We start from the raw sequence: 15599 nt of genomic DNA, 5'->3' as shown, positions 1-15599 counted from the left end.
TTTGGGAACAAGCATCCACACCCAGCATCTCATCATTCTTCTCCAGTGCTCTTCCCTGGGAGGGGGAAAATAGTGGACGTTGGAGGATGGATACCTAGGATGGTGCCAGTGGCATTTCTAGGGAGTGGGGAGGGGTGCTTCTCTGGGCTGGGGACCAGCCATGTGAGTCTTCCAGACTCATGGGTGACCCACAGAGGGAAGACTGCAGCAGAGATTTCTGGCCAGCAGTTAGACCCTTCTGTGTGGACTATATAGTCTGACTCTTTCCTGCATTTCCTTCGTCCCATTTCTTCCTTGCTCCTCACCCCAGGAAGCACCCCTTGACCATTAAGCCTGCCCTCCCCAGGCAGCTCTAGCTCTGTACCCATGTGAGTGATGCTCACAGCATCAAACAAATCTTTGCAGCTTTCCTGTGAACGCTTCTAGGTTTCAAAATGCACTCCAGGCTGAGGCCGCGTGAGCCAGGGTTGAGCTTGAGCTGGGGAGCTGTGGACACACAAAGGAACAGACCAATCTGCTGGCTAGGGGGCAGCTGTTTGCCAGCAGTGTTCACTGAAGAGTTAACATGTACAGCCTCAAAGTTTTCAGACCCTTAATCTAAGATGCCGACTAGGCAATTTGCAGTTTTGGAAAGAAACTGACAAGGAAGGGCTCTGCTCTCCAAGTATCTGAAGCCACTGCTTCTGAGCATGTGCAGGGGTCACGGAGTGTTCCTCCCTTCCTCTCGGGGGGTGGGGAGGCAGACCATCTGTCCCTGGAGCTTGGGCCTTCTGGGTCACCCCACCTCACAACCTTAGATATGGTCCGCCCAGCCCCTGTTTGCCCATATCCTGGCCATCAGGCCTGCTAACTCTCTTCTGCGACCTGTCTCCCTTTATCCCTCCTCCCTCTCCTGCTCCCTTTGGCTTTTGTTTGGCTGAGGAAATGGAAACCTCACACAGGAAGTGCTGGGCTTCATTTGCTTGAGGTGCTGAATCTGTTTTCTCTGTGGATGCTGGAGCAAATGGCCCATTGCCGGCTCATGCGAGCTGCTGCCCATCTTTGGGCAAGGGCTCAATCTGCAGCTGGGCACGTGGTCCAAGTTACATCCATCCCCAGCTGGGCTTCACCTCCAAGGCTACAGAAAGGCAGAGGGGGTTGGGACACTCGAATCAAATTTGCTTAGTCTTTTCAGACTTTTCTGCACAAGGATAGCAAATCTGACCAAATGATATGTTGAATCTGATTGCTTAGTAAACAAGTTCCTGTAGCTGTAACTTACTTTTTGATGAGTCCAGTTTAGGCTAGAGAAGTCAGTGTGGTAGAAAATGGAGTCCCCTCCTGCACTGCCTCCCTTTGCAATCAGGATCAGCGGCTGGTTGTCTCTGGAATGCAAGTTTAAGTATAAAGGGGGGGCTCTGCCATCCTGGGGCCTGACCACAAGGCATGGTGGTTTGAGGGCTGGTGCCACTGTTGGACAGAACAAACCTGGTCTGACCACCACTGAGGGTCATCCCACCTCATAGCCTTCAGATCCAAGCAGTGGAAAGTGGAATAAGAATTTACCTCCCTTCTTTCTAGTTTCTCACGTAACTGCCTAACACTCACCGAGTGAATGCTGTGGTTGAGAGATTGGCAAGGTACGGTAGGTGGTTCTTCTGTAGGTTTCAAAGTGACATCGTATACCCACTGATCTTCCATACTGTGGAGCCTTTTCTTTTAAGGCCGTAGGGAATAACATACTCCAGACAGTTCTGTAGATGTCAGAACAGTCATCCCTCTGACACTCTTAAGGTCCTTGTGCTGCTCTTCATTTTGGAGGGTTTAGGAATGCTCTCAAGAGAGTAGGAAGGAAATGGCTTCCACTTAACGCCTCTCCTTTGCATGTTTTCATTGGTCTTCGCCTGCATTTGTTCTCTGCAAAGACAGATTCCTGACTGATCCTACGATAAGGTGACCAGATAGCCTACATTGTAGCTTGCTTCTCCTCCAGAAATTCCCTACTCCCAAATTGTCTCCTTGACACATTTGGACCCTTGTTTAATCTTGCTCCCTTCATTCTCTTTCTGTCTTTCATTGTGTTACCATCTCTCCTTGCACAGTTAGTCATTTCGAAGCACCTCCACTTTTTCAGGGGCATTCTAAAGCGCATCAGTAGTCTCCTTGGTTCTCTCCCCTTTGCCCGTATTCCTCTTCTTTCTGGTCAAGTTTACTTTTCCTAGGCAGTAGCCACTTAGGCACATATGGACCACTTAGAATGATGATGACAGAACTTCACTGACACTGCAGAGTGACAAGGGCAGGATTTCAGGGCTGTTTGTGCCTTCCCACAGCAGTGGCACTTAGTAGGTGTGTGTGCTGGAGTCAGCACGGAAGTGCGTTGACTTCCCATTTGTATCTGTCAGGAGTCGTAATAGGATGGCTTTATATCCCAGGAGATTTTGGTGCAGAGGATTGTAGCAGGGTGTGGAAAGGTGCCTCGAGCCACTGTAAAAGGCAGTGTAGAGTGCTTTGGTCTGGTTAGAACAGACCACAGTGTTTGGAGGGGCCGTGTACTTATGGGGGTGGGGGTGGAGTGGGGAGCACAGTTTCTGTGCCAGGCCTCTTGTTAGAGGGGAGGGGCAGCTACTCCCCGCTTTACCAAGTGAGCATGAGGCAAGCTGTGAATGTCAGGTGGTGGAGAGGAGCAGAGCAACAGGCTTCCACGAGCCTAAGCATAGCCCCCTTGCACCCCAGGACCTTTGGCAAGGCTGGGGCAGTGGGACAACCTACCTCATTGCATAGTCTCTGCTGAAGCCAAATCTTCCCTCATCTTGATCTCTAGTTCTCAGTAAGTGAAAGAGTCAGGGGACTTTGAGAACATCCAAACCTAGCCCAGCTGTGGCAGTTGGTTTATTGCTTTCAGCTGGTACTTGAACCCAGGTCCTGGTCTTGGAGGCTTTCCCAGGTTTAATCCCCAGAGCTTTCTCTGCAGCTGTATGACACTGCGCTGACCCCGAATGAGGATAGGAAAATAGAACCGGTGCCAAGCCAGAGTCTCTTTTTCATTTGGAGTCTGGCTGTCTGCCCATGACCAGGGTTACATAATGGGAAACATAGCTGGGGCTCTGGAGAGCCCGCGTTTCACCAGGCTGCCCAGACCTTCGCATTCTGATGCTATATATCTTCCTAATTGTAGCTCGGATGCATTTATCACACTGTTGGATTGGAGCACTGTTAAAAAAAAAAAAACTCCAGAAATTCCTGGACTTGCTGCTTTTCCATGGCTTGTCTTGTATAGTCTACAGAGCATGCTGGAAAGGGCTCGTAGGGAGCCCTCTGAGGTGCCGTCACACAGGGAGACATGGGGATATGGAGGGAGGATGCAGTAAGCTCATTTCCGCAGGGAGCCTACACGTGTTGACCCTGTAGACGAGACAGAAATTCTTGAGTTAAAAGCAGCTCATTCACTCGCCCTCATAGGGCAGTTCTGAAATAAGAACTAATCCCAAGTCTAATCGGCACCCCTTCAAGGACGCTTAATACGTCTTCCCAGAAGGGCATTTTGGGAGGTCACTAAGTAATAGTCCATCAGCACTTCCCTGAAGGAAGTGGTGGTGACTGTGGGAAGCCCCTTTGCTACCCTGGCTCCCCACCCAGTCTCCCTGGCTCCGGGTTGGGGCGTCAGCACTATAGCCTGGCACCAGGGGGTTCCTCTTCCTCCAAGTGCTGAGTGTGGGGCACACGTGATCTCTCCCACGGCAGGAGCCGCTGTCCCCTCCCCACTCCTCCCACAGGACTTCTTGTGAGAGGAAGGGGTGTTGGCCCAAGGCTCCAGTCTGACCCCAGCAGGGTACAGCCGCTGACCCCAGGGAGAGTACTTTCCAGCTCTGGGCTGAGGTTATTTGGGTCCAGTGTGTGCTAAACTAAGAAGACGTGTTGGAGTGGTTACAGCTAAAAATTTAGAGAGGCAGGAACCGTGAGAATCCGCACCAGGGAGGCCGCCGAGGGCTCCACTCATGCCGTGGCGATGTCAAGGTCCCCTGGGGGCTGCTCTTTCCCAAACACACAGTGCTGATGGGTTTAACACACCACAGTGATGCGACAGAGGCTATACATCTGAGTGTAGCTTGGGAGAACTGAAGTCAAATAGGCACTGACCTAGAGAGAGGTTGAGGGAGGCACAGTTAGAGGTACTTGAGAAATCCTGGAATAAGGTTACCGTGACCTGTTGTTGGCCATAGGGCTCCAGCTGCACTGCTTAGAACATGAAGTTTGTGTTCTTCGAGTAGTGCAGGGTGACTGAGCTGCAGATTGATTTTGCCCTATTGGGCAGAATTAATTTAGGTTGGGCACTCTTCCAAGGGCCCAAGTTGACTTGTTTGTATAAATTAGGAAGGCAGAAAGGATCTTCTTTAACTGAGTCTTGTATTTTTTAGCCGTCACCTAATAAGCAGCTATTATTCTTGGAGGATGGTATCTTGCTGCCCATGTCTTAACTCCTAGAATAGTGATCCCTGATAACTTTGTCTCCGGTTTATATCATGGTAGCATCTGGAAAATACACTGTAGTTCCTAAATCTCAGAGAGAGCTGCATAGTTCTCCTCCTACCCTCCCCCAGTCTCTGCCCCATTCTGTTGAGCTGCCTAGCCCCGATACCAGAACCAGATCCTCGGCCTACTGAGAACAGAGTTGGCATGACATCCTGGCTTTCCAAGGAGCTTACTAAGCTATTTCAAACCCAGGTACTATTCTTTTGACTCTACCAGACTTGTTGGATTCAGGTCCATTTCTGTTATTACCTGCTCACTTCCTGCAGTTTTGTCCAGTTGGGTGGGAAGTCCTCCAGGGCAGCAGTGGTCTCATGTTGGCCATTGAACCCCACGTGAAGAGTTGTGGGCTATAATATGATTGTCCATAGGCAAACAGGTTTTAAAAAGAGGATATTACATATCTTAAGAATATTTCTCTTGCTGTGGCCTTTTGCCTTTCCCCTTTTGTGTTTATAGTTCATGGACTTTCTCTTTTTCAGTTTCTTTGTGCCTAGTTGCTATGCCATCTTAGCTGTATTTCCAGAGCGTCTCACTCCAGAAACCAAAAGACCCAACTCGTTTCCCATCTGTACTACTTCTCTGATCTTCCGTAGCTCCAAAACACAATGCAGGGCTTCTTCTCACTCACCTCTTTCCGGGTTTGTTCTGCAGCTGTGGAGTTTGAATGTTAGTGTTTAAACAAGCTGGTATTACACAGGAAATGGCCACCTCCACAGGCCCCTGCAGGCTTGTAACATGGGGTCATTGTACTTGATATTAATCACCAGTCAGCCTGTTCCCCCAGTAAAAATACGAAGGGGTGTGTGAGGCCTAGTCCTCCTTAGACTTGCCAGAAGGATGGCCTGAGCCCTGGTCGGGCCTTAGTACTCCATTCTCCAAACTGTCTTCCTCCTTCAGTCCCGTCCTCGGATGGAGTTTGCAGAAAAGTTCATTCTTGACCTCTTCCCTATAAAGCTGGCAGATCTGCCTTTCTTTCTGAGTTCTAGGAAAGAGATAGGTTGTTGTGGTATAACTTGCCTCGCATATCTCACACCTTAATCTTTCCGAGCATGACGTAGTTAAGTAACAGATCGTATGAGAAAACTCCAAAATGATAGAAACACAGAAACCCACTGGTCCACCTGAGATCAGGACTTCTCAGTTCCTTGGACTGAAGCTGCTTTTCTAATGCTGTTTGCAGAACTAACCCCAGCCTGAAGGTTTAAGCTGATTCCCCAAGTCAATATCCCCTCAAACAACCAGCCAACAGTGTGTATATTGGTGCATTTCTGTGAAATGTGTTTCCCTAGTCACCTGGGCTGGCCTGGGCTGCATTGTATCCGCCGGCAGCTGCACTGCACTCAAACTGACAGCTACATTAAACCTTGGAATTCTGAGGCAATAAAAAGTAAATTAACTCTTATTTTTTCCCTTTCCTGGTGGAGTAAGTGAATGCATGTCTGTGGGGAAGTGGGTGAGCCTTGGTCCTGAGTGCATACCTATAACTAGCCACTGCTGGTCTGTCCCAAGCTAGGACCTGGTGTTCAGACTCCAGCCAGAGGTCTGCTTTCCTGGTGTGTGGTGTGTTCTGTGGGGTTGGGCCACCGGGTCACCCTACCACTGCTGATCCCTGCCCACTAGTCACATCACAGCTGCATGAGAGGCTCCCTTGCCACCATTCTGAGAGCCATGAACAGACTCATTGGATGCAGTTTCATGTTCTCTGGCTGCCTTGTGTCTGTTTGGTGGGATTTTTTTGGACTCTGGGAGCTTTCCCAAAGTATGAGTTGGGACCACAACAAGCCAGAGGGACTTGCCCAAGCCTATAGCACCCTAGAGGGTCCATTTAGAACCAAAGTGGCTTGAGAATGTCTGAAAACTCTTGGGGAGTCATTTCCCAGGCATTTCTAGAAGATTGGGAGCTGTTTAAAGTTCCTCTCGGCCACCAGAATTCGACTTTGGGCTCCTTGGCCCAGGCCAACCTTGAATCCTTAGAATCCAAGGACTAGATTGGGGTGAAGGTTGGAAGGCACTCCCAGCTGGGGTGAGGACTAGAGCAGGAAAAGGCGAACTTTTCCCCTTCTCAGACAGGAAACCCTGTGTTCACCCATGGAACTGACCTCTCAGCCCAGAGGCCTGATTGGGGTAAGCTGAGGTGATGTTGCCCAGCTTCCAGGAATCGCCTCATACTTCTGCAAATATCTTAACTTCTGAGTTCAGACATCTCACCTAGTTTTTCAGAGTACCTCTTCCTTTTAGTATTAGTTTCCTGACACTCCCCTCTGCCCCACCCTCTGTGGGGGTCACCGTATGGTCCCTGGGTGTCCAGTCAGCTGTGTTCATGTTCGTGGTGCTCAGTGAGAGAGGAGAGAACTGATGATATGTGAAGTGATCGGGGGCCGTCCCACTGCAATACCAGAAGAAAGTGGCCACTCAGAATCACACACCAGTCTGACGGGATCAGGGCAGAAACGACCCTTCATCGGAGCATTTTGTGTATTCCCTTGGTTCTGCTCAGTCTAGCTTGGCCCTTGGGCCACTTTACATTTCTGAGTTGGGAACTCAGGATACTTCCTATGTCTTTTGGCATCAGCTGCTATCTTACAAATCAATACTAGGGTAGGAACACTCATCCGCTTCATTTTTGCAGTGAGTCTTAAGGTTTTGGCACAAGGTGGGTGGTAATGGGCAAAAGGCAGATGTGGGCAGGGGTCCCTAGTAGTGGCCAGCAGCCGCTGGGAGGAGTCAGTTTTGGTTTATCTGAGCCTTAGGGGACAGGGAGCATGGTAATGAGAACCACATGGTACCACATATTCCTTCGTCTTGGATCCAAGATGGTAGGGGTGGGAGGATGAGAGAGGGATGTGGGGCCTCCCATTGTGGCAGCCGTGGGTAATTTTCTGCTGCCTCTCCCCGGCTGGAGATGCTGCTGCCCTCACCCCCCACCCCCATCTACGTCCTGAAGCAGCCTTGACCTGCACAGCACCAACCGAGGCCCCCAAGCCAAGAATTCAGCTGGGAGACTTTTCACCTTCTTCCTTCTCACTGTCGTCTTTCCTGTTTATTTTCCAAATTGCTGCTCTGCAGCGGAGCAGTGCCTGTTGGCCAGAGCTCACCAGCGCTGTGGGAGCAGACTCAGGCAGTGGGCTCAAGTGGCCAGCAGGGCACTGGGGGAGGAAGCGGGGAGCTGGAAGAGCCTCCCTGTGCGTCTCCCATGGGCAGCGCTAACCTCGGAGGCGGCCCTGAGCAGCCCTATCACATCCGGTGCTTGTCTCTGCAGCCGGGACCGGAGGATAAACTATCAGAGCTGTGGGGCAGTGCATCATTCCTCTTATTATTTTCTTCTCTGCAGATGGGGTCGTGGAAAGTTCAGTTCCTTTTAACCCTCGAAGTTCTGTTTATTCTACAGCTGGTAGCCTGAATGCTGCGTTTCCCATTACATCACAAAGGGGCTCAGGCAGATCTCTGCACTAAAACGTGTTGCAACTGTTTATTTTTTTCCATATTTAAACATTTCTGACAGCCAAGCTCAGCCGGGCCAAAAGATGGAGCTTTGTGAATGAGCCTGGTTGTCGGTGTCTGTGCAGGGAGAGGCTTTAGAAAACTCGTGTCCCCTCCGGTGATGCTTCCCAAACATGTTCTTCTTCCTGGGCAAAGCCTGTGAGGCGAGTTACTTGTGCAGTACATGTGTGTTGATTATGTGCCGTCGTATGATTAATGGAGCTGTGTTCCGCCTGGTTCCCAGGACACTCTTGAAAACAAGATGTTTCATTTCATTGCCTTTTCCTAGTGCAGTGATTACAGTAAATAAACCAGGGCAGCCTCCTTCCACCTGGAGCCAGTCAAGGAGTCCCCACACCTCTGTCGCACTTTCACCCCCAGCATCACCTTCAGTGCCCTGTCCCTTGAATGCCCTCTTCTCTGCCATCTCCCAAAGGCTCCCAGTCTCCAGGAGAAACACATTGCTTGGGTCTGAGGCCCCTCCCTAGCAGATCTGGCTCATGCGCAGTAACTCCTCTGGGAAGATTCCAGGATGTGGCTCGCTCTCACAGCTCTCTTCGCTTCTTGCCTCTTGCCGCTCCACCTCTTGAGCGTAACTGTAAAGCTTTTCTTTGTTCTTCTATGCAGCTCACTCCTTCTAGAGTACAGCTTAGCATCCACAGGGCATTGCCTGTTCCAGAGTCCCTGGTTAAGGCCGTCTTCTGGAAAAGGGAGCCAAGTCTTGTACAGCCCAGGGCCTATGGATTTGGCAAGCCCTGGCTCTGACTGCAGTTTGGCTATTTGAGCTGCGTCCTGTGCAGACAAAAACGAAAGCTCTTCAGGATCGTTAGCACCCATCAAAGCAGGGATATGAACCACAGTAGATGTTTGACAAATGATGGTGACGGAGAAATGAACCTTCTTTTTCTCATTCTGCCCTGGAGTTTGAAATGAGGAGAGCTAGACTTTGGATTTTCAAGATGTGTTAGGTTCAACCAGGACTCGGTGATGTGCAATTAGGAATGAGCAGCCATCCCAGTTTGCCCAGGACTGAGGGGTTTCTGGTGACATGCGACTTTGGGTGCTAACATTGGGACAAATCCCAGGCAAACCAGAACAGCTGGTCACCCTATAGCTAACCTTCCACAGGTGAGGGAGAGGAGAGGGAGAGGGATGGCCAAGGCAGCACTGATACTGGTTTGTCGGCCGAAATGCATGGGAAGCCTTACCCTCCTGGGAAGATCTTGGCAGGCCAGGAATGTGGTTTTTGGTGGGTGTGTTTGATTGTTTTCCTACTTATATGTAGGAAGAGATTTCTAAAGCATTGTAGGGGACTGGGGTGGGAGGTAATAACCACATGACTCTTTGCCTGGTGTAACTGGCCCCTCTGGCTGTGTGGGAAGAGGGGAGATTGGCACTGTGTTGCTGTCTGTGTGGCATATACTTGGCTGGACAGGAGTAGGGGAATTCTGGGAGCTGCCTCAGGCACTGGTTGTCTTGAGTGTTTGAATAAGTGTCTCAGGCACACTGTCTGGAAAGGTGACAGGACCTGCATTAGGCAACTGATTCTCTTAAGTTCTTTTTCCTTTCTGGTTAGGATTAAAAACTCCCCCTAATCAATTTCAACTTTGCATAGATGGACACACACCCACCAGATTACTGCCACGGGCGCAATTTTGTATCCTAGCGTTTGGGGTTAGATTTCCTGACAGATGCCAGCCGCAGACAGCATAGTGCCACGAGTACCTCCCTGCCCGCAAGTGCTCAGAATACTTTAACTGGTCCCTCTTTAGAGCTGCTCTCCTTTTCTTACCATCTTTCTCACAGGGTTGCTGTGGATGTCTGGTCGATGCTGGCTGATTTCTGTAACATACTGACTGCAGTGAATCAGTCTGAGGTGCCACTGTACAAGGACCCGGACGATGACCTCACCCTCCTTATCCTGGAAGAGGATCGGCTTCTCTCGGGCTTTGTACCCTTGCTGGCTGCCCCTCAGGACCCCTGCTACGTGGAGAAAACCTCGGATAAGGTCAGCCCCAGGCCAAACATCCCTCCCCATTCACCCCTCCTCTTAATTCTCCAGACCTTTTTATTCTTGGGAAGTTTTCTGTGCAAACGGAACATGATTAAGTCATTGAGAAGGGTGTTAAGGGAAAATATCGACCTTTTAGCCGCTGACATCCAGCTCCGCGTCCTGAAAAAAAAAGCCCTCTCGACTTCCTTTGGTGTGTGTGTGCGCTCACTGGCATGTTGTATATACGATCATTTCCTCACTTGTTTAAATAGTGCAGCTTGTGTTGGCAGTGCTCTCACTCAGCTCCAAATGGTTTGCATCATGCTTAAAGCACCCTCCTTCCTCCCCCCTTTCATCCTTCCCCCCAGCCACAAAACTCTGCACTAGGAAAACAGCCAGGGCTTTTTCCCTTCTCTGAGGAGGAGAGTGATAAATAGGTGACTAGAGAGAAGCAGACACCATGTGTTAACTTACAAAAAAAGCTTTTAGGAGTATGAAGCATTCCCCGCTGCCTGGTTTCTATTTTTCTTCCTCCGAGGACTGTGTTTTAACCTGAACTTTTTCCTCGTCTGTCTGTTTATAGAAAACAAAGCCCATTGCCTGTTGCCCTGGTGGGGACTGTGGAGCTCGTAGTCTCTGCTTAACAGTTGGGTCTGTGGCCAGGTGTGGAGAGTAGAGCAGTCCATTCTGCTTCACGTTCCTGTGCAGCGGTTGCTGGGCTGGGGAAGTCGTGCCCACAGACCCTGGGAGCAGGGTCTCCTGTGCTGAGCAGGGGAACTCAGTGACTGACCCCTCTGTGGAGTTGTTAGCATCACATCCCCTAGGGGAGAGCCTTTTGGTGGAGAGTCCACAAGTGGCTTCGCAGAAGAAAGTCTTTTGACCTAGATGAAGTATGTATAGAAGTGTAGGTAGTTGTTTTTTGTTTTTTCTTATTTTTTTATTTTTTTGGCCATGTGGCATGTGGGATCTTAGTTCCCCAACCAGGGTTCAAACCTGCGCCCCCTGCATTGGAAGCGCAGCATCCCAACCACTGGACCACCAGGGAAGTCCCCTGTTTTTTGTTTTTTTTAATGTCAGATAGTAAAAACTAAATTCTGAGCATAAACTACAAATATGAGAGATTTTATGTTGAATATAAAATTTTTTTAACTCATTCTTAGTGAAAAAAGAATCTATGTTCCTTGTAGACAAGTAAAAAGAAGAAAAACGTATCCACAATCGTTCCACCAACTGGTAACACAACTGTTATTTTTGCTAATTATATACGATCATATTTAACTTATGGTATAAACACACACTTTTTTTTTAACAAAAAAACTGGGGGTCATATTATACATGTTATTTATAATTTGCTTTTTTCATGTAGTATCTTTTAATGTATTCTTATTTGGAATCATTTTTGATGATCACTTAGTATTCTTTTCTGTGCCAAGATTTCTTTAACCAGTCTTTGCTTTATTGAACCAAGGGACTGTCCTGAATTTTTGAACTACTATAAACAGGTGATTCCTTATAGCAGAATTTTTTTCATATATTCCCTATGGTTACATTTCTATATGTAGATAAAGGTTCTAGACATTGACATATCAAAAGCTCATACTCTTTGGGTACATTTAATGGCTAATATTGGGAATGTGAGAACCTTTGTCTCTCAAAAGGAGTACTCATTTTATGCTTTTCCAATGAAAAGTTGGAATAAAATCCTGCTCTTCTAGTCTCAGAAGGGAATAATAATGGGGAGTTGTAGTGTGTGAGGCAGAGGACAGCTAACGAAGTTCAGAATTTGTGGAAGATGTTCGGTTAGAAGAGTTGGAAGAGAAACTGGGTAGCCATGGCTTGGGCCAGGGGAATCCTAGTACATACTGTTTTTCTGTGATCACAGGGTGGTCTTGACACTGGAGGGTGCTTTTGGGAGTTGGTGAGTGGGTCAGCTGTCTTTCAGTGCAGAACAAGGAAGGAGTCCTGTCCAGCTTTCGACTTGCTCAGCCCTGTTTTCTCATCAGCTCTCCCAGCTTTAGTGTCAGCGTATGATACATGTGTATGGTACAGTATATGGTAGATACAATACGCGACCTGGCAAGAAGAACACAGAGCCGGTGATCCGTGCCCTCAGCCTGTGGTCGTGAATCACAGGCTGCCCGGGGCAGTCACAGCTCTTTGAGACTAAGGGGGGTCTCCACTTCAAGGACTGTGAAATAGGTGTGCCCAACACAACATCTCCCCCAAACATGGTCTTTCTTCAGTCTTCCCATCTCAGTAAATGGCAGCTTTGACTTTGGGGGTGCTCATGTCAAAATTCTTGGGGTTATTCTTGGCTCCTCTCTTCTTCTCACACCTCCATAACTAATCCGTCAGCAATCCAGCTCTTCCTTACCCTCAAAATAAACGCAAATGCAACTCTTTCTTACCACTACACCCTAGTTCAATTCAACAAAATGCCTTCTGACTGGTTCCTCTTATTCCTCCCTCCTCCTACTCTCCAGTCTGTTTTCAACACAGCCACTGGAATGATCTTTTTAAAACACCAACAACTTCTTTGTTCACGGTCTGATCCAGCTCCTGCTGCTTTCCTTGTGCCCAGTATGCCCTAGTCACATAGGCGCCCTTGCTGTTCCTCAGACAAGCCACACGCTCGTGCCTCAGGGTCTTTGTACTTGCTTTCCTCTTAACCTGGAACACCCCGTCCCCAGATACCTGTGTGGCACTCTCACTGCCTTCTCAATGCCACCTTGTTGGAGAGGTCTTCCCTGGCTACCCTATATAAGATGTTACATGCCTTCCTTTTCCTTTTTCTCTGCTTTATTCTCCATGGCAGAGAAAACTAACACCTCTTGAATATCTAGCATGTATCAGTCCCAGGACGAGGTAATTCTGTCCAGTATTTCATTAAGTCCTCATAATATGCCTGCCAAGTAGGTATTTGTACCTTCATTTTATAAAAGAGACAACTGAGGCTCAAGAGAGGAGTGAAGGATGATGGAAACATAGGAAACATCTCCATGGTTGACCTGGAAGATTAGTATGGATGTGTCCAGAGGGACTTTTTAGGAACTCTTGACCTTTTAGATATCTGAAGAAGATAGACATCTTCTCCAGCTTCTAGTGTTCACTACTAAGAAACGTAAAGTATCTCAAAGACTCTGTAGCAGCAACACGAGCCGTTTCACTGCTGGTGGAGATTAGTCACCATGTTTGGTCCAGCCTGGGTGCTCACTCAACAGGCATTCACTGAGCGGCCTGTATTACACACCTGCACACACAGGAGAAATCCAGACATACAAGGCAAACACCCTCCTAGTTTGGGAGACAACTTACGGCATATACAAAGATGTGAGAAGCAACCTAAGTTAATTTGAACCTATAGGAGGAACTCTTGAAATTTTGTGGAGTTGGTAGTTTCCCAATGAAGGCATTGCTCAAGGAGCACTGATTTGGCATTAACCTATCACTGTATTTCCCAAGCATGTTCCCTGAAACTCTAGTTTTATAGGTTCTTAATAGTTAGGTGAAACAAAAGAGTTTCACAATCATGTAAGTTAGGGTAACACAATATTAGACAGAATCCATTACTGAAAGACTTCTTGGAGTTTTAATGTGGTGTACATTGCGAGGGGGATACCCTTTGCTATCTTTCCCAAACTTGCTTCACCCTTGATCTTTCTGATTTACTGAACATCTTACAGGATTAATATTCTGCCTGAAAGAAACAAACCATGGTAGAAAACCCAGGTATGGGATGAGTAAGAGGTGAGAAAACAGGTTGCTGTTGGGATTATCCAAAAGTAAGATAAAGAGTACAGATTAGGGTAAAAGCAATAGAGTGGAGCTGGTTGCATTTAGAGGGAAACATCACAGATGTTGAAAATTAGAGCCAACTAGGAGAAAGTGATCTTAGGTTCGTTGAGTGCCTGCTCGGCACCTAAATTCAGAGGTTAAGTAGCTTATCCAAGGTTATGTAGCTAAGTGAGGAAATACAGGATTAGAATCCTTGTCTGTATGACTTCAGAACATCATGTTCTTATGAACGGTTTGACATCTAGGATTTGCTTCAAAATACTGTGGGAAGGAAGGTAGACAGGAATGTAGATGGGAAGAAAAAGGCCAAATATTGATCATTATTAAATCTGAATAATGGGTACATGGAGTTTAGTATTCTACTTTTGTATATATATGAAATTTTCCATAAGAACAAGTTTTAAAGGAATAAATAAATAAAACTCCATGTCCTTTCTGCTGCATTATACTTGAAAAAGTAATCAAACCATAATAAGAATAAATTTAAGATTTTACAGTCAGTAATCATGTTCCACGCACTGTGCTAAGCTCTTTACACGTATTTCCTCATTGAAACCCCAGTAGCCCTATAGGCAGATAGGAGAAGTGATAAAAAGAAAACTGTTTTAGGAGAAAGATGTTAAGTTCATGTTATATGTTAGTCAGTATCAAAAAAGCTTAATTGTCATCTTCAAAATAAATGCATGTGATTGTATAGCTATAGGTGATACTGAACAAGGATTTATTTAGTGATAGGCTGTGTCTTTCCTTAGGCTCTAAAGTTACCATTTAATGATAAGCAAAACGTTGATGTCATAAATAGATGTAAGCAATCCTCATTCTAGCATCCCCAGGAAGATTAATCCGTGTGATCTTCTTTGTTTTCCTTCCCATATCATCTGATCAAGAACTAAGTGAAGAACTTTCCAACAAGCTAATGCCGGGGCTACCCTTTGGCTTGATTAGGGAATAAATTATAGGTCATATTATATGGTGATGTTATAAGTCTCACGATCACATCCCATTCATTCTTACAGTAATCTTTGCTTTCTATCTGGATGTAGGATCCCAGGAAGCTTTGCCATTAATAAAATATGTAATTGAGGTTAAAGATGAGGTTTAAATTGTCCAACTTTTTTTTTTTTTTTTGGCTGCGTTGGGTCTTCGTTGCTGTGCGCGGGACTTTCTCTAGTTGCGGCGAGTGGGGGCTACTCTCCGTTGCAGTGCACGGGCTTCTCACTGCAGTGGCTTCTCTTGTTGTGGATCACGGGCTCTAGGCGCGCGGGCTTCAGTAGTTGTGGCTCACGGGCTCTAGAGCTCGGGCTCAGTAGTTGTGGCGCGTGGGCTTCGTGGCTCCGCGGCATGTGGGATCTTCCCAGACCAGGGCTCGAACCCACGTCCCTTGCATTGGCAGGAGGATTCTTAACCACTGCACCTAAATTGTCCAACTTTTGAAACTAGTGGCTCCTCTGTTTGTTAAATGATATTTTCGGCATGTTTGTTGTGCACATAATTACTCCCAAATATTTTAAATAGAAAATATAGAAAAGCACAAGAAAATAAAAATCACCTACAAACTACCACCTAAAATTAGCTGGTGTTAAGGTTTCATATATGTCCTTTCAGTCTTTTCCCCGCCCCCATGCTTATATGTGTGTACTTATTCTTTTCCTTTCATAAAATTGGGACCATAGAGTATATGCTTTGTTCTTGTTTTATGTTTTTTAAACACCCGTGTTTTTATACACACACACACATACGTATATACATACATACATATATAGTTTGGGGGGAAATGTTGCCTTTGTTTTTTGGTGGTCTGGAAAATATTAATTTTAAG

At 47.2% G+C, this 15599-nt stretch overlaps 1 protein-coding gene across 1 annotated transcript in view; it reads left to right on the top strand.

Annotated features, from left to right (window-relative positions):
• Nucleotides 1–15599, top strand: part of SMG6 (SMG6 nonsense mediated mRNA decay factor) — a 234938-nt gene that overhangs the window by 109330 nt on the left and 110009 nt on the right. Inside the window, exon 13 of the mRNA XM_027130542.1 lies at nt 9799–10000. Coding sequence (XP_026986343.1) covers nt 9799–10000 — 202 coding nt within the window. The remainder of the gene's footprint in view (nt 1–9798; nt 10001–15599) is intronic.

The sequence above is a fragment of the Aethalodelphis obliquidens genome, unplaced genomic scaffold (assembly GCF_003676395.1).
Source record: "Aethalodelphis obliquidens isolate GAN/ISIS:26980383/991018 unplaced genomic scaffold, ASM367639v1 scaffold38, whole genome shotgun sequence".
In the NCBI taxonomy this organism is placed as follows: Eukaryota; Metazoa; Chordata; class Mammalia; order Artiodactyla; family Delphinidae; genus Aethalodelphis; species Aethalodelphis obliquidens.
This window is presented reverse-complemented; position numbering and strand designations above follow the sequence as displayed.